Genomic DNA, 21,642 nt, shown 5'->3' with positions numbered 1-21,642 from the left:
GGGGGGGAGGGAAGGCAGAAGAAAAGGACAGGCTCTATTCTACCACCATTTACTGCAAGTCTCAGCCCCTATTCAACAGATGCTTAGCTTCATCCTGTCCTTTCCTAATGGTGACTTTAGACTACACATTATACAGTTTGGAACTACATAAAGAATAGAGAAATAGATCAGTTAAAAATCCCAGACATTTCTCAATATGAAATATATTTGGATGACCAGCATCCTTCTGTGCAACATGGTGAAAAGGAGTGGTGTATTAAAAAAGTGTTGCTATAATAGCTGGAAGTTTACTGTAGAAAATAACAAGACTATCAGAAAGATAGATCACGGCACTGGTCTAGACTGGATTACTACAGCTCTAATAACTAATACTAATTACTACACCTCTCCAGCCTAAATAAGCACTGTACCTCAGTGTTTCTACCAATATTTTCAACAGTCAGATAACAGAAAACATTTGTGCTTTTGTGTACATACCAACTTGAATATGGGCAGTTCAAGACTCTTTTCAATCTGTGAAAGATGACAGCTAGTGCTCTAGCTTCCTTAAGAGGAATATGCCATGCCACTCAGCCGCATCTGCCTTCAGCTTCTCAATGAAGCCAAAGTTTCCTTTCAGCCACAGCACTGAATGAATTTTTTCATGAAAATTAATAGATTGGCATGGGTATAAGAGAGAGGGGAGTTTGGTCCCAATTTCAAGAAACACTATGGAAAGAATGCTTTTGGAAATCATAAGCATTATTAAACCTAGTTCTATAACCTTCGTGTCACATGGACATTACACGGCACAAAGCAATGTTTTATGAATATGTTCCTCAGCATGGGACTATTCCAAATGAATTTAACAATAATAAAATTATGGATGGTTTACTGCCTTTGCAGTGTATTTGTTTCATTAATCCAATGCATTTCAGGGGAATACAAACCCGAATGTGTCAGAGGACAATAAAAGTAGCTAGATATTCCAAGACATTCTTTTGCAGTCTTTCTTTGCAAACCTCACTTGTGAAAAAAGTATCAATTTAAGTAACACCCTTTGCCTCACACCACAAGAAATCAGTGCTAGCTGTTTCCTGACTGGGTGCAAGAAACCCCAGAAAGTAACCATGAAACAGAAAATTAGGAAACCAGGCTCTGTTTTTATTTTGAAGAGTTTTCTATCTGCTGTGAAGGAACCAGCATTTTTTAAAGCGTTAGCAGCTATCAATAACCTAAAAGGTTGAAAAAGATACTAATATGATTTTGAACAGGAACACTCCTTGCATACACTGCTAGTAACATTTTTTTTTAAAGTCAGTTTAAAAGCATCAGTACATTCCAAAACATACATTTGTACTAACTTATCCAAACAATACCTTCCTAAAACATTTTAAATTCCTATTATAATTCTGGATAGTGCCTTGGCTAAACATTTGATTTCTGATTTATTCCATGCCCCTTAGATGCAATTAATTTTTATTTCACAGTATCCAGATGTAGAGAGTGGAGCTCTGATATAGAAGGGCTTTTCCCTTTTTTTCCTTAGAGGAAAAACAAACCAGTTAAGACTTCAAGCTAAAATTGATGCCTGTGGGGCTACCACCTTGACATGGGGCAGCACTGAGGCACTGCCTCACATCACCGCCCTATTCTAAGATGTAAGGGAACAATTAACAGCATTATAGATAAATCCAAAACTGTCAGTACAGGTGCTTCTCCTTGGTTTTGTTCCTGGGAGACAGCAGCTAAGAGAAGCAGAAAGCTGTGCTCCCAGCAACACCACCCAGCTGATTTTGGTGCTGCGCTGCAGCTGAGCAAGCTTCCAGCACTGGCTGAAAGGTACCATCTCCCAGCTGGAACCAGCACTAATTGAGGAAGCACTGCTCTTCCCACCATTGCTTGCCATCAGCAGTTTATTATGAACCCACAGCTGACTGGACTAGAAGTATCTCAAAAAGATATGTATGCACCAGTCTTTGCAACCACTTCCTACTCCACTGCAGGAACTGGCCTCAGATGAAAAAGTACTGACTGCTGATAAATCATCCCTTAGAAAATCCAGCCGAGATCCATGCTCAGTGACATCTGAATATGAACAGTGACAGCCAATCATAATTTCAGGGCTCAAGCCCAGGTGCAAGTATAGCAGGGAAATGGTCACTAACAGAAACCTGACAGATTAGGAAAAATCCAATTTTCCAAACAATCATTCAGAGAAAACCAACCGGTCAAGTGGCCAAACTCCTTCACTCTGATGCTGAGCTGCATAAAATTTCAAAAATAAATGTACAGCTTACAGTTTTTTACCATAAAGTAGTTGTCACAGGGATGTAAAACAACCACTAATAGTACTGTAGATAACACAGCAGCAAAAGCAATCATGAGAACTGCTCTAGCAAAATAGGGTCCAGAATAAATGAAAATTGTAGACATTGCAGTAGACATGCAACATCTCCATTTTCTGGCAGCATGGACAAACACAGTTTTGCATAATCTTAATTCTACTTTCCTCATGCAGGTATTTGTAAGAAGGATGTATTACTTCTCTTGATACAAATAACATTATGTCCATAAAAACACATCGCATATTTGTGAAATAGCATGCTCTTTAGGACACAAATTATATCTTCTTTTTGAAGTACCATGTATACCACGTGTCTAAACATACTGATATTAAAAAAAAAAAAAATCATTAAAAAGCCAATAGCAGAAAAACTAATTTTGCACTCTTTTCACTTAAAGATTCACTTGAGTCAAAAATGTTGTTACAATAAATAGCTGTACTTACTGAAAAAAACAACCAAAAAATCAACATAAAGACTCCTCTGTCCAAGGATTATGAGGTGTTTAACCTCAGTGCTTTACTTTGCCAGAGGGAAACTATTCCCTTTGTTGGTAGATCTGGTTACAAAAAGCGATAAAACATAGCTTTTTGTCATTATTACACTCGAGGATAAGCTAAATCCCTGCAGGATAGAATGAGATATGCATCATATTGTACGTCTTCCATTAGAACATATAATACAAACTAAATCCCTGCAGAGGAAGAAAATCCTCGTGTTTTCAGAATGTCACTGACCCATGAGAACAATTTGAATTGTTCTTAAGTATCAAGCTAGCTTTTGCTGCTATATCACATATAACACCTATGTGCTTTATCATTTTAACAATCACTACAATCACTCAGATGACAAATCCAACAGATTAAGTTGCCCAAAAACTTTTTACAAGCTTCCCAATTTAATTTTTTGCTATGTAGAGTTTTCCTTGATTCTAATCATGAACTCTCTTGATGCTTTTTACATATGTAGTGTTTATTGTATTTGTCTGCACTTAGCTCTACTTATTTACATCTATAAAGGAAGAACAGGATAACCCATGGCAGAAGAATGTTGTAAAGATGACAAAGAATTCAGTTTTCTGGTAAATTGCTTTTATTGAAAGCAAGAAAAATGCAAAGAATTTTCTCTCCACATAAAATGTCATGGAACAATCTAAAGGAAGTTTATTTTATCTCTAGATTATCAGGGTAGATGACTTGAAATTAACTGCTATTCATCCCATTCAAAAATGTGAAATCTCAATGTTACAGCTTCGCTTAACCTTATGAATTATTTCTGCTAAGACTATTCTTTTGCATAAAATTAAGCAAATTTAAAGTCTTTAGAAGGACCAAAAATCAATGTTATTTGGCAACTGCATCATAGACATCAATTCACATTTTTAAAGTTGAGATAGCTTTATAAAGGTTCTTGTCCGCTCTTCTTTTATTCTTACCTACCTTTCTCCACTGAGGATCTGCTCTATGTTCACAGCAAGTATAAGCAATTGTAAGGATGGTGTTAACAGTAATAAAATCACTGTCCAAGTGATTCTTGCTCTCTGATCTAGATTTAGCATGAAAGTATATGCTTTACGGACCTACAGCACACACACTGGGTAAAACCAGACTCCTTGAACATCAGTGGCAAACCCTACAGCCTTAACTAAGCCCAGGTTTTGCTCACTTTCCTTCTGCCATGAAATCAATATTAAACTTTATTAACCTACTTTGAAAAAGTAACAGGTAGTTTTGACATCTTCTAATCACAAACTTCTGGCTCATGGCAGCATACAACAGGAAACTATGTTTCCATCAAGTCAACAGAGATGGAAAAAGGTCAGTGCAATCATAGTGACATCCTATACATATATACATAGGTATTTTAATTTGGAAGTTATTGTTATTAGTATCAGGGCTGGCAGGCATGTCCTATGAAAAGTGGCTGAGGACTCTGGGTTTGTCTAGTTTGGAGTAAACGAGGCTGAGGGGTGACCTCATCACTCCTTACAGCACCCGAGGAGGGGAAGCGGAAAGTGCCGATCTCTTCTCTCTGGTATCCAGTGATAGAACGTGTGGGAATGGTTGAAAGCCATGCCAGGGGAGGTTTAGACAGAACATAAGGAAGCATTTCTTTACCAAGAGGGTGGTCAAACAGTGAACTGCCTTCCTAGGGAGGTGGTTGATGCCCCAAGCCTGTCAGGGTTTAAGGGGCATTTGGACAATACCCTTAATAACATGCTTTAACTTGGTCAGCTCTGAACTGGTCAGGCACTTGGACCAGATGATCATCAGATTTTTCAGATTCCTTCCAACTGAAACAGTCTATTCCTATCCCAGTACGATTCATTATATGCTAAAATTAGAACTTCTATAAATGTATAATATACAGATAACTTGATACTGAAATATTCCTATAAGCAGCTCCAAGGTTTAGGGTTTGTTGTTTCCCCTCCCCTTCCCCCTCTCCTTTCCCTCCCTGGTCCATATGGATGGTACACATGCAAGAGCTCAGGATTTACTCACAAAGTCTTCAGTTTAAGGTTCCTTAGAAACTCATTTTTGTAATACTAACTTCTAATGCCTTCCCTCTTTCATCTTCAACAACTGACTAAATATTATCAACTACTAGGAAAGCTGGCTCTTTTCCTTAATAGTGTCTACTTGGTTCACTTCTCTTGAACAAGACATAAATCATCACCTCTGCAGGAAAAGATGATGGTGTAGGAAGGAGCCAAGTAATTACACCCCACAAATATTTTTTTTTGTGTTCTTCTTTCCCTAAACTTCTCTCCAATGAGTGTAGTCACTTTTAAACACAGTTCTCAAACTGTCAATAATAAATTGCCATCCAACATACTTAAACTGGATTGTCCCAGCTTTAAATGGCAAAGTTTATACATAATGTAAAGTATATTCTTCTTCAAAAGGTTTAATTCAATCTCTATATATATTCCTTTAACTTCTGAGGCAATAAGGGCAGGACCACATATAGTACTGCTTGGCAAGTTAAACAAAAGTTCTGAACTATTCAAGACAATAAAAAAGGCTTAGTAAAATACCACCATGAATCATTATTTGAAAACAAGCCAACAGCTAATTTAGAGCAGACTAATATTATTTCAAGATCCTTCACAAGTCTAAAACCATTAGTCTTTTTTCTTTTCTTGGTAATTACAGTGAAATTAATAGATATGTTCTGGGATTTAAATGATGACTAGAGTAGTTCTCAACATTTTTACTGGCAAAAAGTTCCTTCCTTAGAAATATTTTATTTCAAAGCTGTTTTTATTACACTTCCCAGTTGAATGGAGCAATGCAAGGTCATGGTCACATCTTGCATTTCTCTGACAGACAGGAAATTATTATAACATGACCCAAGAAATCACAACATACACAGAAGAAAAGCTTCATCCCAAGACACAAAACAGAATGAAAGAGATGTACAAGAACACCTATTTTTATCACAGTATTTCTTCATGAAGGCCGAAATCCATGTTCTTACATGCATTAATGACTGACATGAAGCATATATAAGTTTGACTCAGGAGTAGGGAGACTTCAGACTGTCATATATCACACTTCAACTGGTACATGCTTCAGTCTTCCTTCCTGTGCAGATGTAAGAGTTTGTGAATGTAAGTCGCCAAGGGCTTCATTTTTGCTCTCAGAAAACCCATGACCAGAGAGCTTTTCTGAAGATAGACTACAAGCCCTTACAATTTCTCCAAATTATTTGACTATGGGGCCAAATGCTGGTTTTTATCTTTCTACATACAGCAAATTAAAATATTGTTACTTAAGCAATTCTGTTCTAAATTTAGTGAAATATTTTGCTTCAAATATACATCTGGGTGTTGAGCTGCTGTTTCAAGGTCTATGAATTTAGTTACTTAGAATGTAATAATTTTTAAATTATATAAAACAAGTATATATTCAAAACAATTAAAAGATTTAGAAGGATTAACTAAGTAATTACCCAAAGACAGCTCTGTGACTTATGCTGACAGATTAAAAACTGCACATATATAATGCGACATCATCTTCCGTATCTTCTGAGATGAAATTTCTTTTGTTTGCTCACTAAGAAGCAAGCAAAAAAAGGAGTATTTACTGAACATTTAAAGGTGTGCAGTATTGTAGCCAAGATCCAAAAAAGCACCACATGATTAAACAGACTATAAAACAGATTTAATATAATTAAAACTGTTCAGCAAAAAGTTAGCAAATGTTCATCCATTTGACTGAATGAACTCCACATCCTACAAACTGGAAACGTAACACAAAAATTTTGTGGCAAGGTATCCCATTAACGTCACAAGAAAAAATGGAAAAGTTTAAGAAGTGATGCATGTAAGCTTTTCTAGACTAGTACATTCACCTATTCATGATTTTATTTTAAAAACCCAGAACCAAACTGATTCCCAAATAGAGGGGCCAGGCTTTCTGAAATATGATCAGGATTTCTACCTGTAACTTCCCTTAGTTACAAGATTAGTAGTTACAAATTAGTAGTAATCTGTTAGTGGTAACAACTCCTTTCTATTTTGCATTGATAGTCAAGGCTTTAAGAGATTTCTTTATTCAGCAGATATCCTGGGCAGAAATCTCAGAGCAATCTTAATGTAGCAAAATTAATGTCAAATTGCTCAGGCGCTGTCTGTATTTCCCTCTTGCGCTGTGTTTGGGTTTTTTTGTTTTGTTTTACTGTTCAAGCACCATTGATTACTTAAAAGCATGCACATCAATTATTACTTACTAGTAGACTAAGACAAATTGACATATCATCAGAGAGGAAGGACAAGTGATTTTGGAAAGAGCTAGAGACAATTATGGCAATTTACAAAGAGCTTTCCAAAGTCAATGTTCCTCATTCTGCACTTTCCTCCCATCATAAGGAAGACTGAAAACTTTTAAGAAGTAGGAATACTCCAATCTTTCAATGCCCATCTCCTTAAAAGTTCTGAAAAACAGGCCACCGGCCACATTTAGTTTAGATTTTTGCTCTCTGTTGTCTAGTGTTGTCTTGCTTCACACTTGAATCTTATCACGACCTCCTATTAAATTAAAAGTGCATGAGAACAACTATACATAATCAAAATATTACAACTAGCTGCCATCATTCTGGCTGTTCTGCTGTATTTTTTGTTCTAAAATGCTCAGTTTTAAAAATCCTCTCAAAATCCACACTGATTAGTCCTTTTCAAGAATGAACAAAGCTGATGCTGGTTTTCCAGTCCATTTAGTACAAAAGAAAGTACACAAAAAATATGTTTTCTATCATTTCCCTCACATTATCAGCTTTGTGGCTTCTGAAGACTGCAGTTCAACAGCAGATTGCTAGTTAAGTACCAGCTCTTCTGTTATTCAGGGAAAGGGGAGGAATACAGGGCATAAGAAATTCACCTTCAAGCACTCACAGAACCTGGAGCTTGTAAATGGCAGAGACTAAAGGTCAAAACACAGCCAGGCTGGTACTCTGCTGCACTCAGGCCAGATCAGGAACTTTCCAATTCCTTTTTTCCTATTGCAAAAATGCTTGCTTCAAAGTAATCTGAAGTCTAGACAAATCCTAATGCTTAATTAGTACATTTAAAGCCTGCAAAAATCCCTTGGACTGCCTAAAAATGAGGGGGGTTTAAGTGCACTTAATATTTTTCTAGGCATGTTATTTTTAATTTGGTCAGTCACTGAATTATAAATGATACTTTTTATTTGTATTCTGGCCTCTGCATGTCAGCCTTTTGCTTTCAGCTCTGCGCAAGATGAACAGAAAGTGTAGCATATTGTTGGTTTAGCCAACAACATACAATAATTATCATGGGAAAAGTAAACGAATTAATAAACCACAATAAACCTCTTAAGGTATCACACTCAGGGATAATATAAAATTAAAAGTAAAAATGAGTAAAAATAAGAAAGCACATCTCAAATTACTGACTGCCATGAAAAATAATTTCTGAGAAAGGAAAAAACCCAGTTCATTTGTTTGGTCACAGGGAGAGTTCTTCCTCCCCATGTGCACAATAGAGAACCCCACATTTGGACTCAAGATTCAGAAGGATGCATGTGACTGCTACATATTCTCTTTCCTTTTCTCAACTATATCAAAATCCCCAAATACACCACTGAGCTGTTAACACCGTGACACCAAAGGGAGCATCTAGTTTGTGGTTCCCATGTGCCTTCAGCCTCTTCGATCTGGGAAGCCATCCAATAAAGAATTCCTATTTTAGCATGAAATAAACATCTTAAATGAGAATAAAGACAGAATTTGTATTGTTTCTGTACAAATTACCAACACACAGGAACTCCTGTATCTACAGCATGAATCAAAATACTTGCAACATCCTGAATATTTAAAGAAATTATGGTAACAGCTTTTGCCTTTTAGTTGCTAAAGGTTGATTAAAAGTTTCATAAACAATCTTGAAAATTTGACCTAAAGGATTTTTTTATTTTAAAGATACCTGGTTTTAATCTTCCTAGGGGGAGTAAGTTCCTTTTATTAATTTGTAACAGTATATGCATATGTATTTTGTGCAAGACTTTAGTACACATTTCATATAAAAAGCAAAAACAAAAGTATTTTTTAATGCATCAAATACAGCAGAAGCTAACAACTTTCAAAATGGAAAATATTTCGATAGGTGGAAAATACTATGTTTAAAGAACTCCATGTTGGAGTTCTTGTGAACAGTTAATGTTGCTGAAATGAGAATATTTTAAAATATTGTATACACATGTATACATATAATCAGCTTTGCAAGCCACGCAGAATGTACTAGATAACAATTATCCTTTTCCTGGAATCAAGCAGGGAGCTGTTTCATAACAAAGTCTTGTTATTAAGATTGGTATTTGGCAAACATTCCCTTGCTTTTTGAAAAAACAAGAGCTTTTTATTTCTTTCTGGTTCTCATCTTTATGCCAAGTAACTAGAAGGAAAATGTAAAATGGTTAAGAGGCAGCTGTAATGTTCTATCTTCACAGCTTTTTCATTTTTATAGATCTCCTTTTTAAAGTATTAAATAAAGTATTGAAGTATATCTGCAATACTGTTTAAACAGTGTGTGGCACAGAACGCTCTGAGATACAGCAGAACGCAGAATCTCAGAACCATCACATAAATCTGCAATGCCAAAACAGTTCAAAAGAAGGCTTAAATCTAACTGAAAGGAAGATGTACAGTAAGTCTGGAGATAATAACGCTTTACCAGTTTCCTGACTCTGAAGTACTATGGTTTTTGCCTTGCTTAGAATATAAATTGGTCTAGCAAGTGAAAACTTTGAATACAGCAGTTCAAACTAACTAAGCTTTGGGAGCTAAAACCTCCAAACTAGGCTCATGGGGGATAAGGAACAATTTACATATATACCAAAGATTTAACTTTTAGTCAAACTAATGATTCTGTGAGGCTTTAAACTGATTTTATTTTCATGTTCTAGCTTGAGATGACTGTATGATCATAGAGAGATCATCCCACACATCCTTTTATCCTGCCTTTTTATAACCAGACATAATTCCAATGCTTTTCAGAGCAGTTCTCTTTACTTAACTGCTTTAGCCAAAAGGATTAACAGTATAGTCTTGAAATGTAAATAATGGTAGGTGATACAGAGCAGGTCTACTCCGAGCAAAGAGTACTTGTATGAATTTATTGGTTCAATATCACAGAAGTGCAAGCACTACACGCACTGGCAGCTTGGGGCAGTTTCCTTACCAGAAGTACCATCAATTCTTTTGCAGCTCCCTGACCTCTTCTCCCCTGCCTTTTGCCTCTGAGTCCATAGACCTAAGTTTTCTAAATTGTATCACCAAAGAGAGATTCCAAATGAGTCAGCATCAAGATTAGCAAGGATATAAGTAGCTTTTAACTGGTGTTTTCTCATTAAAAAGTTCACATACGAGTCTAAGAGAAGCAACATCATCTGGTACCAGAGACAACAGCCAGGTACAGCACTGTTACCCCATGCTTTCCACAACCCTGAGATGACTTACTGAATGATCTCTGCACATTCTTCCTCTTCTGCCCCAATTTACATGCATGCATTTCCATACAAATAACAGATTTTGAAAAATACCAGGGAAGATTTTAAGAGTTTTCTGGTTTTACATCATTTCTTTACCATAGTGTTTAGTTCTGCTTGAATACGCAACCCTTCATTATTTATTTTATCCTCCTTTCATCCCACTAAACATGCTGCTGGGCTGCATAGTTTTACTTTTCCCTAGTGACTTCTAACTCGGTGCTTCCAGTTGTTAAGCATCAGTTGTCATGCTTCTTCCACTTCTTCAGATTAACAGTCTTACTTGATTCTTTTTCCTCATTTCTTCTGTCTACCTGGTGAAGGTTGCTGACGAATTCGAGTTATGGTGTACAGATGACATTTTCATGTAATTTAGTTTAAACTTCAAAGCTGAACACACTACAAAATTCCAGATCCAGCCAGCTTTAAGAGGATAGGACAAGTGTGGCATTATTTCAATCTGTCTTATTTATTCACTCCAATCTTCAATGATATACCAGAGCCACATTCCTTTAATATTAGGTCACCGACGAACGTTAGGCCTTGGGCTTCAAAACCTGACAAAACCTGTCATGCTGAAACAATTAATTACCTGCCCAGAGCTGTAAGCATTAGCGATACAGTTTGCAAAGTGTTCACCCCACTCCGTCTAATCATATCTTTCCCCCGCTTCTTAAACTTAAAATTATAACAGTATTTGATTGCATTTTTTAAAAATACAAAGAACCAGAATGAAAGCTAGTTTGACTACACACTGAATTTAATTAATGTATCATATGAGAACCTGCATTTTAAATAACCCTGTTAAAACATGCACATGTTATAAAGCTGGATGATTTCCAATTAGCCTTGTAAGAAAAACAGCTGGAGAAGAAGCTGTTGTGCAGATTATAGGCTCAAAATGCAATAAAATCAGAGCATGGAATAAAGATCACGTAAAAATATCACACACTTAAATGTTACTCTTATGTGTACAGAAAGTTATCTGAGTACGTAAAGATGAATACACATTTATCACTTACTCTCCTATTCTCTTTAGAACTGCAAAGTAACTACCAATGAGACAGTTTGCTTCTTCCAGAGCATATATCCATCCATCTGCAAGGCTGTTGGTCCCTGTTTTTACCATCTACCAACATGCCTTCAATGACAATGGCCTCTCAGTATGAAAAACTAGATTCACAATGCAACAGGTGACTATTACATTTAGACACAACTTGTAAACTATTCTGAGAGAAAATAAGTCTTTGGTTCCATGCTAATAACGCAAAGTGATACAGTCAGATGTATCCACTGTCCATTAATGCAGCCACAGCCAGGTTAAGGAGTTAAAATGCATACAAGAAGTCCAGCTTCCCCAACATGGCATGGGACCTAAGTCCTGTTTACCACAGGTTTAGAACTAAAAGAACAGGTAACAGCAACGAAAAGCTAGGTGGCTTTTAGAAGATGGACTCATTTGATTTGCTGACCCATGAGGCATATTGCAAGTATCTCCTCACTGAGAAAATTCAGTTGCCTTGGCCAGAAGCAAGTCCAGAAATGAAACAGTAACCACTTGATAGGGATATGTAGATTATGCTAATGCATACAGTTGAGTAAACAAGTACAGGTGCTTTAAAGGCCAGATTATATCCTTATTTTGACAGCTAACAGACAAACATTTATCATAAATCATTATTTATAATTTATGTGCATTTATGTACAAATGTACACCATGCTGAGGAAGTGCAAGACGGTAAAAAGCATCTTGGCTCAAGATCCCAAGCAGAGCAGTTAAAACAAAGTCTTTGTATTTGTGAAGTGCTATGGAAAACATTATTTTACCGTATCTGGAAGAACTTTTCACTGCTCTTTTTTCTAGACTAAGAACAGAAACACAGATTATGGATCACATTTGTTCCCGTCCTCAAGACTATGGAATACAGATGAAGTTTAACAGTCCTGCTGCACAGAGAGAAAAACAGTGAAATTAGTACACCCATTCTGACAGTTTGAAAAGTATGACTGACTGATTCTGTAATGGCTCAACCTTCTGCATACCTTTGCATACAATATTATATAAAAGTATCACGTTTTCATCTTTACTTAACATTTAAACAAGTATGGGGTCAAAAAACCACATCTGATCGTAAGCAGTTCCAACCCTTACGATTTTTTCAGTTTGCAAGAGGAATAACGGGCAGGGGAAAGCTGATTTCCACTTTGTATTATGTTCCTTATTCTCTGCTTTTACCTTAAGGATAAAAGCTTTACTCACTTTGACTTTTTCCACATTATATATTTGTCCCAGTCTGATATTCTCAGTAGTTTAAAAATAGTTCATGCATTTCATCAATCATTATAACTGACTGAAATACTTGTAGCTCCCAAGTTCTGGATGGAGGATGCAGATGTTGGATGACAGTGAGAAGGGTAGCTTTTATTATCCCATTGAAAATTCACCCAGTTTGGCCCAACTGCAACTCAGAAAAACATAACCTTACATAAAAGCTTAGAAGTGTCTTACTGTAACAGGAAATTTGATTTTTAGAAATTGCCTCTTGGACTGACTGATTTTGCCTAGGACCAGCAGGCTGTAGAAGATTTTCCTTGTAGCTGGGACTACTGTCACTGGAAGTCCAAAGCTAACAAATATAAAGAGGCAAGTTCATATGAAGTGGAAGATAGAAAGGATTAAGACCTGGAACAATCAAAAATTTCTCAATCCAATCACAACTTTGAAGTTTAGAAGATATGTACACTGAAAAGACATGGGGACAACTCACTGAACCAGCTGAACTGACAAAGAAAAACCACCCAGTACACTTACGAATAGAAGCTGAAAGTATTTTTCAGTGCATCTTTATGAGGAAATACAGGTTTGGATTAGACTACGCAGACATACTACTTCTTTCAGTGTTTTCTTAGATATCTCTGTATTGGTTTGTTTCACACAATATAGGTGTACACTGTGTCTTGTAAGAGTTAATGAGCTTCCAAACAATCCCCAAGAAGAAAAATCAGTATTTTTCCCCAAAAATAAATAATTTGGTTCCGGAATATTCGTGTAGCCCAGCAAAACTAGTTTCCTGACTTGATTTCTTCTGAAAAAAAGTAAGTTGGTAATGCATCAAAGATTAACTTGTAAAAACACTGGAGCAGAAACTTGGTTCATCTTCCTTTTAGATCTTAGGCTTTTGTAAGAAAATGAAATAGTTATGGAAAAGGTTAGCCATACTGAGAACTAACAAATGATACAAACTGCTTACCTTATCCTGGCTATGTGTTGCTGCACAGGCTGATGCTGAAAATGGTCAGGCCACTGATGGTGAAGGCAGAAGGATGGGGAGGGCTGAAGACAGCAGGCAGGCTGATATATGGGGGTGTGTTTTTGGCAAACAGATGCTGAATACTCAGTATGTGGTTGCATGCAGCACGAAGTCATAGGAGATGGTGCTGAGCTGCCAACCACTGAATGACATTCTTGCTTGTTATTATGGCTACTTAAAGAATGATGGTATGGACAAGGGTGGCAGCATTGCGACAACATCTGCTGAGTTCTTTGGTTGTCTAAAGGCAGAAAGGATGGTTTGATTGTACCGTTAAGTTGCAGGCAGCCATTTGGACTCGCTTTTGTTCTTGGTGTTTCCTTGGATGGGAGCTGTTGGACTACGACATCTCCATCATTAGCTGCAACGATACCTGGGCCAGTAGCATTTGACAAGATGCTGCCATTGCTTAGAACCACAGAGTCACTGACATTGCTCATAGCCATGCTCCAAGTTCTTGATGGATATGCGATGTTCCTGAAGAAACAAATAAAAGTTTACAGAGTTTTGAGATGCTCAGAAACAACTTCAGATTGAAATGAGTAAAGTTTCTCTCTCATCTTCATCTTTCACAACACAGGGAAATAGAACTGAGTCACACACACGCTGCCAGGAATGTTTTGAAAGACTTTCATTTGTCTGACAAAAAGTTAAGAGTGAAGTTACGTAAATGCTCAGTGATTAAACCAAAGCATAAGTCAACTGAATAGACATTTGACAGTCTCTGCGTCATGCTAACAACTAATGGTTGAGATATATGGGAACAAGATCATTTTGCACAAGATTAAGTAATAGCCACTATTTATGAAAACAGATTTTGGTATAAACCGTGTAACCATCCACACCTCGCACTGCAAATTGCCTGTGTGCTTTGAAAGCCAGCAGGAGACAGGACCACCCAGTTCAGATTGTTTAATAATCATTAATGTGCTGGTTTCAGTAACTCCCTTTCCTATCTCCAATTTATATTGAAAATGAGGTATATTTTTATTTTTGAATAAATTATTTTGAAATGCCTTATTTAAATAAATCAAGCTACTTCTGCAAATATCTGTCAAAATTTCTGGATGGTAGACAAGGTTTTCAACAGAAGCTTAAAATGAACTGTTACAAATACTAAAAAGATAGAATACAACCACATGTTTTTCCTAAGCTTAAAAAAAAAAAAAAAGAGGATTCAATTAGTACTTAGTGAGAAGCTCATGTTTTTGAGTGACATGTATTCCAAAGGCAGTTAAGAAATGCGCTATGCTATAAACAAATGATATTAAAGATTTTCTTCAAAAGTCTTGTCTTTTTCAAGGAGAATGTAAATAAGTAAAAACTAAAACTGGAAAGGTGACTGAGGAGCTTTGGCTCAAAATTAAAACTTGTCTGAGGTGCTTGCAGCTGCCAATTTCCCCCCATGCTACCTATAAAAGTGTGTTAATAAGATTTGAAAATAAATTGGAGAGGATTATTTTGATAAATAACATGGGAGGGCAAACATCACACTTATATAAGGACTTGTTTCCCAAGTTACGGGGGGTGGGGGGAGAAAGAGGAAGAAAGAACACTAATTATGTACTATTTAGAAGACTAAATCAACACTTGCTTAAAACACAGATTCAGTTAATTACAACTGCTTTGGTTAACTTAGTGTTATCTTTTTAATACTGAATTTAATCGACAACATTCCAAGTCCAAATTGCAAGGCTTGCATTACAGACACTGAACTTTGCAGACAGACACAACATACAGATTAAGACAGATAAGCGAGGAAGTTTCTAACTTGTTTTCTTCCCCAATACCTTTGCTGAGTGCTCAGAGAGCTAAGCCTGCCCAGCCAGCTGAGCTATTTAATTGCCTGAATGCTAATTCTGAGCAGAAAGTGCTTTGCAGAGTGGAATGCTACCCCCGGCAGCTCCCCCACGCAGCATCTCCCCCAGACATAGCTAAATCCTTCACTTCTGAAACAAAAATTAATCCTCTGCTATTCGTTCTAGATCATGTGCAGAGCCAGATGCCGGGGGAAATCACTTTCATTTAGATAACCGCTCAGAACAGGAGAATATGCTGCTCGACGAGCATATTTTTTCCAGCCTCCAATTCCACACATTCCTGCCGGGTACCCCCTCCCCTGGCCCAGGCAAGTCCAGCCCATGGAGGACTTTTGGCTGAGCACAGAGGAGCAAATTCAAGTGGCTGGCTAAATTTCGTTCAGTCTGAAGAGACATATTAGTTACATGAAATACCACTGTGTTTGAACAGTCTGGGTTTCTCTCGCACTGTAGGCAGCTTCAAAGCCTGCTGAAGTGGACAGAGCGAGAGCTGGACATCAAGGCAGAGAAAGCTCCTCTGGAGACGTCTGGCAGCATTTTAGATAGGCTGCACGGTGACGTTGTTACATTTCTAAGTTAGTTTGACATGTCCATATCATCACTTGAAACTGCTGTACACCGATCAAAGTTACTGTCCTGCAGACTACTATAAGAACTGAAAATAAGGTATGGAGACACTGAAAATATTTAGCCCTTCAAGACAGACACACCATCCCTCTGCTTTAAATCCAGGACATGTGCAGCATGCTGCAATTGAGATAACAGGATATCATTTTTAGTAGCTGTTTCAAATCACTTTATAAAGGAAACCTCACATTTACATGCAAGGCACACATGTGCCTAACAGAGATGCAAGCTAACCCACACCCATGGAAGCTGGGCAATCCCTGCACAGACACACAGTCTTGGGACCTTCTGTGTATCTATGCCCCTTGTGAACACTGACATGGGGATTAGAACTCTCATTCCAGACAGCCCAGCAGCCTCCATGTAATATGATCAAAGATAAAATACTTTCTTTTCAACAGATGTAATATCTACCTGCATGCCTCTCAGTTTAAATACAATCTTCAGAAAGACACCTTAGAAACTAGTAAATTCAAAGAAAAGCCAAAGAACATCATCATCCATACCACAACATATAATTCTGCCATCGTTCTTCTATTGAACAGGTTATTAATGAACTATTTCAAACTATTAAAATGTTAAGAGATCAAGTTGATTCTTTATTCCTAAACCTTGAGAAACTATTGAGTTCTGGCCATTTTAATGGAGTCTTTGAGCAAGGCAATGGAAGCACCTGCTTACCTTGAAGCTCTTGCAATGCCTTATTACAGTAAGACTACTTTGCATGCTTAAGGTAGCCATCTGATTAAATATCTTATTCAGTCATAGCGAAGAAGAACTGGGAGTCAAACCAATCTTCCAGAATATGAGTTGGGCTGTACATTTTCATGTGGTTTGGTAGTTCACTTTTTTTAAACAAATGCAAGATGGTTGATGTCACTTAACAAGTCTAATGTTATCTGAGTTTTGTTTCACTTATGTCTGATGGTATTAAAAGTTAGTTACTATGGTACTTCATTTGTGTTATACTCTATATAAGCAAGTGCAACTCCACTGACAGCAAAACTCCACCTGCAGCTGCCACACCAAAATATATCCTTAGACTATATTATCTCTCTGCTGCATTTTGTCTCCTCTGCCACAACTGCAGTGACTGGGAACTTACTGAGACATATATATATATATATATAAAAAATGGAAACAGTTAACTGAGAATCTCTCCTTTAAAGCATGCACAAATAAGCCATTTAAAATGCAAGAAATAAAAGCACTGTAAGATTTTATGGACGTGGGGAAACAAAAAACCTGTTCCTCATGAAAAAAAAAAAATCTAAAACCAAGAATATTTGAAAACAAGGTCTTTCAGAATTCTGAATTCTTCTGATGCTGAAGTTTATTTTTGCTGCATTCCTCAGACTGCTTTAGGATTTGGTATTCTCCAGCAGAGTGGGGTTTTCAGATTTATACCAATTTACATCTGAAGGCTTTGAAGCAGCGGACAGGTATTCTGAACATGGTTGTAGATAATGCAGGTTTTAATATTGGCAGCCCTACTTAATAGAAGATTAAACACAATTAGAAAAAGTGTTAACCTACATGTTTAATACATCACACTTAGGTATCAACCTCTCTAGCTGGACATAAGGTATTTTAAACATTAATATCTCTTTAGAAATTATGCCAGCTGGGCTGTTAAGGAAAGAAAACTAAAACTGTCTTTAATTACTACACTCTTGATAACAGTAACTGCTAAGAAAGTACTTAAGACATGCAGCTCAAAACAACAGCTTAGAAGAATGTCATATGTGGGAAGTACCACAGTCTGTAGAGGCAATGTTACTTAGTGACAGTTTTATGGAGTAATCCCTCTATTATTTGTGGAGCTAACAATGAACACAGCTTACCCAGCAGACATCTGCCATCTGCATTGCAAGCCCTTCAGGAAATAAAGTAATGCTGTACCACACTGAAACTATATAGGATTTGGTGTTCCCTAACTAGCATGTTCTTTTTAGACTTGGATTAAGTTCACCTGTTCCTTTGGCTACAACTGAAAGAATTTTTCCTTTGCTTTAAAGTTTCCCTTTTTTTTTAAAAAAAAAAAAAAAAAAAAAAGACTTAAAAAAACATTGGTTCAACAAATCCCATCTGGACTCATAATGCCTGCAATTGAGAATGATAGAAGTGCAAATTCAAGAGAGAATGATGTAGTGGAAATTTAGTATAACCTAGTATATTAGTACAGATAATTTATAGATCTCTAAAAGACAACAGAAACAGCTAAATGTTGAGGGTTGTTTTAACCATATAAGAAAAAATAAAATTCCCCAAATGTATACCTTGCATTAAAACAAAACTAAACTGGTTATAAAACTTCACCTTTTTCATTTAAGGTAGGACAAAACTCAAATTTCATTTAAAAGTTATCTAAAGCCTTTAGCTGTAGTCAGCATTGCACCACTCAGCCAAGTGAATCAGTCCGGGTTTTCTGTACCCTGCAAACCTGTCAGCTACAAAGCATCATGATTCTGAGATGAACATATGTCTCGAGTAACAAAAACGTCTTTTCATGTCAAAAGTTCACCTAAAACAGTTGGATTCTAAAAGCAGTGCATTCTTGAAATAAGCAACATTTAACAATCCCAATGATACCTATTAAGTCTCCTTCCAGGTGAAATATTATAATGGCCTTGTCGCCTCTTAAGACGCTGAAGTTTTTCAATATGGCAAATGGGTTACATGGTCTCAATCTGTAAACTCAGTTAAATTCTCTCCAGACTTCGTTTGCTGTGCCAGCCAGTTCACAGCCACTCTTAATGAGGGTTTTCTCCTCCTTCACATCACCAAAATTCCTTGCATCTTTCTTTTTTCTCAGTGCTCGCAGGAGTAACAGGTGGTACCTGGTGTTTGATACTGGGTTTTATGGGAGACGTCTAGTTATCTACCACTGCAGTGGTCTTTAGCAAGTCAAAACAGCTTTTTAATGTTTTATGGTTGTGATCTCAATTTTGGCTCTCAGCTAGACATTTTTCAAATTCTCTAGCTCTTACTCCTATGCATTCATATGTGGTGCGCTTGGTTTCTCTCAATACCCTGATTCTTGCTTTTCCATTTCAGCTGCTAACCACTAGGTCTTCCCTGAAAAGCTTTCACTATACAAAATACAGACGTCTACTAGAACAAGACTTCCCTGTCCTTTCCTCTTCATTTTCAGGTGTTTAAAGCACATTTTAAATATATACACTTCACCTTCAAGAAGATCCTCTAGTTCTTATTTCATCAGCACACAAGTTTACCTGAGATATTAATGCAACTGCTTCACTTTGAGGATTGATACAATGCAGCTCCTATTTTTGAGAAATGCCATTACAGTCGGTTTATTTTCTGCACAGTCTATAAATACCCATTTTCTCAACCGATGTTGCCCTATTAACGAGCAGATTTTCAGCAATCCAAGTACTTGTACCTCGCAGTAGTAGTTAGAAGACAATCAGGAAGCAGAAGAGGTTTGCAGAAGGGAAACTTCCCCTCCTCCATTTTGCACCGAGTGTTTCAAGAGCCAGCTAGCCCTGACATCCCTCTCTGCAGCCCAAGAGGTTGAGAAGCTGTCCTGTCCTGGACCTGAGACACCACGAGCTCATTTCCTGCGCCGCAGGCTGGCTCAGGAATTGCAGTTCCTGTGACAGGGAGTTTCCAGAAGTCACCGTGCCAGGACCACAGCTCATGCTACAGATGGGCACTAGTGAATCAGTGTTGCCAAGCTGGCACACGAACTGACCCACCAGCAACAGCTGTGGGGTGAAGGAGCTGGGAAAGGCCGCAAAGGGTGGGAAAAATGGTATTCCTCAGAACTTCAGAAATAGATTTTGCTTTGCTTTCAAGCTAAAGTTACTCCTCTTAGCACAAACTGTGCAACAACAACAGCAGACCATTTACAGAAATCATATGCCAGGCTTCGACTAAAGAAATCAATTGCAGTGCTTTAACTACAAAGTCTTTTTAAAGACAGAATTCACAATAAATAACTAAACTGCAGACAGAAACAACAACTAGGAATCCTGAAAATTCTCTTGCAGGAGTTTTGTATGACCTAAAACGTTATTAAAAAAATAATTAAGCATATATATGTAGGGGAAATGGAAAAAATGTATTAAGAAAATCCAGAAAAGCTTTAAATATGCTGAGTTTTGGAAAAAGAAACAGTTCCAAGCAGAAATGATTGGAACAAAACATACTACTACAAGAAAAAAAATCTGTGTAGTTCTGGAAAGCAGGTATACACTTCAGCACAGTTTAAGAGCATGGAAAGCTATTAAAAAAAAAAAAAGCCCCAAACGTTACAACTGCAACACTGTCATCACACTAAATCTTATTTACACAACTTACTGACTTTCCACTACCATATGAAAGACATTTAAGTTTCTGTAATTGCAAATATTCCGATCCAAAATAGCTCTAATCCTGCTTACACAGAAGGGGGGGGAAACCAAAATATGTCTCTTTCTGGATGTAAAAGGAGTTACTTGCATTGAAAGTTCCACGGGTTTTTACTTCACCATGCTATGGGATTAACATTTCAACTATTACAGATGTGAAGGGACACAAAAGCAATACACTTTAGGATATAGCTCCAGCTATGCCTGCTATCGTCCAGACTATATCAGTGTTACATAAGAGGTTAAGAAACCTCTCTACCATCTGTTTAATTTTTGTTTTGTTTTCTGTCCAAATTTAAAAGCTATATTTGAACATCTTTAAAGAATCTCTTACTAGTAATAGCATTTTTTCTTCAGATTTTAATAGAGCCTCTAACATAATTTTATAACTACTGTATATTAACCAAGCAAACCACTTTGTGAGAACGCCAGGGCACATCAGGTATACATCGCCGTCACACCTATTCGATAAACACAGAGCATTCTTTGCATTTAGGTACGGAAAACATAGCAAAGTAGTTTTATGCTAGCAGCCCAACAATAATTTTCTTCGAAAGCTAAACATGTGAGAACTTTTTTTTTTTTTTCCCCCTGCCTCGTTTCCCAAGCATATGCTGGTTTTAAGCCTCCCATTTGCTGAGCCGTGCTCTGAAGGCCAAACGATAACCTCATATACCACTTTTACAATAGCGCATCTATTGAGATAGCTGGATCTCCAGTCGGGGGGAGGTGTGTTTTTCTTTTTCAACAGGCGATTCAGTGCTAGCAGGGTCCTGTTCTAAGCTCTCCAGCATTTCTACCCAGCTGTAGTCTTTTACAAGCCCAGGAGCCTACTCGCATGACAAGCAGCGTAGATAAACTGAAGGCACACAATGGTCTTAGCTAAACCCACATCCTCACGCTCTCCGAACGCCCGAGATGTTTCAGCTGTAACCTAAGATACACTACGGGACCGCGCGGCCAGATGTGAAGCAATCCCACATAACACGCTCCCCGACGCTTACCAGAGCCCAGCCGGAGAAGATTAGCGGTCAGGAGATCGCAGCCCTCGCTCGATCCAGGTATTCCCCTCGCAGACACCCGGGGGCAGCCGGGCCCGGTTCGCCGCTCGCTCCAGCAGCGGCCCGGAGCGGGGAGCGCCGCGCCGCGCCGAGCCCGCCCCTCCCCGCAGCAGG

At 37.6% G+C, this 21,642-nt stretch overlaps 1 protein-coding gene across 4 annotated transcripts in view; it reads right to left on the bottom strand.

Moving 5' to 3' along the window:
• DISP1 (dispatched RND transporter family member 1) overlaps positions 1–21,642 on the bottom strand; it is an 86,075-nt gene that overhangs the window by 20,741 nt on the left and 43,692 nt on the right. For 3 of the 4 annotated variants that reach the window (XM_026845503.1, XM_026845504.1, XM_026845502.1), the window contains one exon: positions 13,585–14,121. In XM_026845503.1, the coding sequence (XP_026701304.1) occupies positions 13,585–14,090 (506 nt within the window). In that variant the 5' untranslated portion in view covers positions 14,091–14,121. Of the gene's footprint in view, positions 1–13,584; positions 14,122–21,471; positions 21,574–21,642 lie in introns of those variants that run through there. The other variant, XM_026845501.1, reaches the window with a different exon arrangement.

The sequence above is a fragment of the Athene cunicularia genome (genome assembly GCF_003259725.1).
Source record: "Athene cunicularia isolate RWA chromosome 3 unlocalized genomic scaffold, athCun1 chr3_part1, whole genome shotgun sequence".
NCBI classification, from domain to species: Eukaryota; Metazoa; Chordata; class Aves; order Strigiformes; family Strigidae; genus Athene; species Athene cunicularia.
This window is presented reverse-complemented; position numbering and strand designations above follow the sequence as displayed.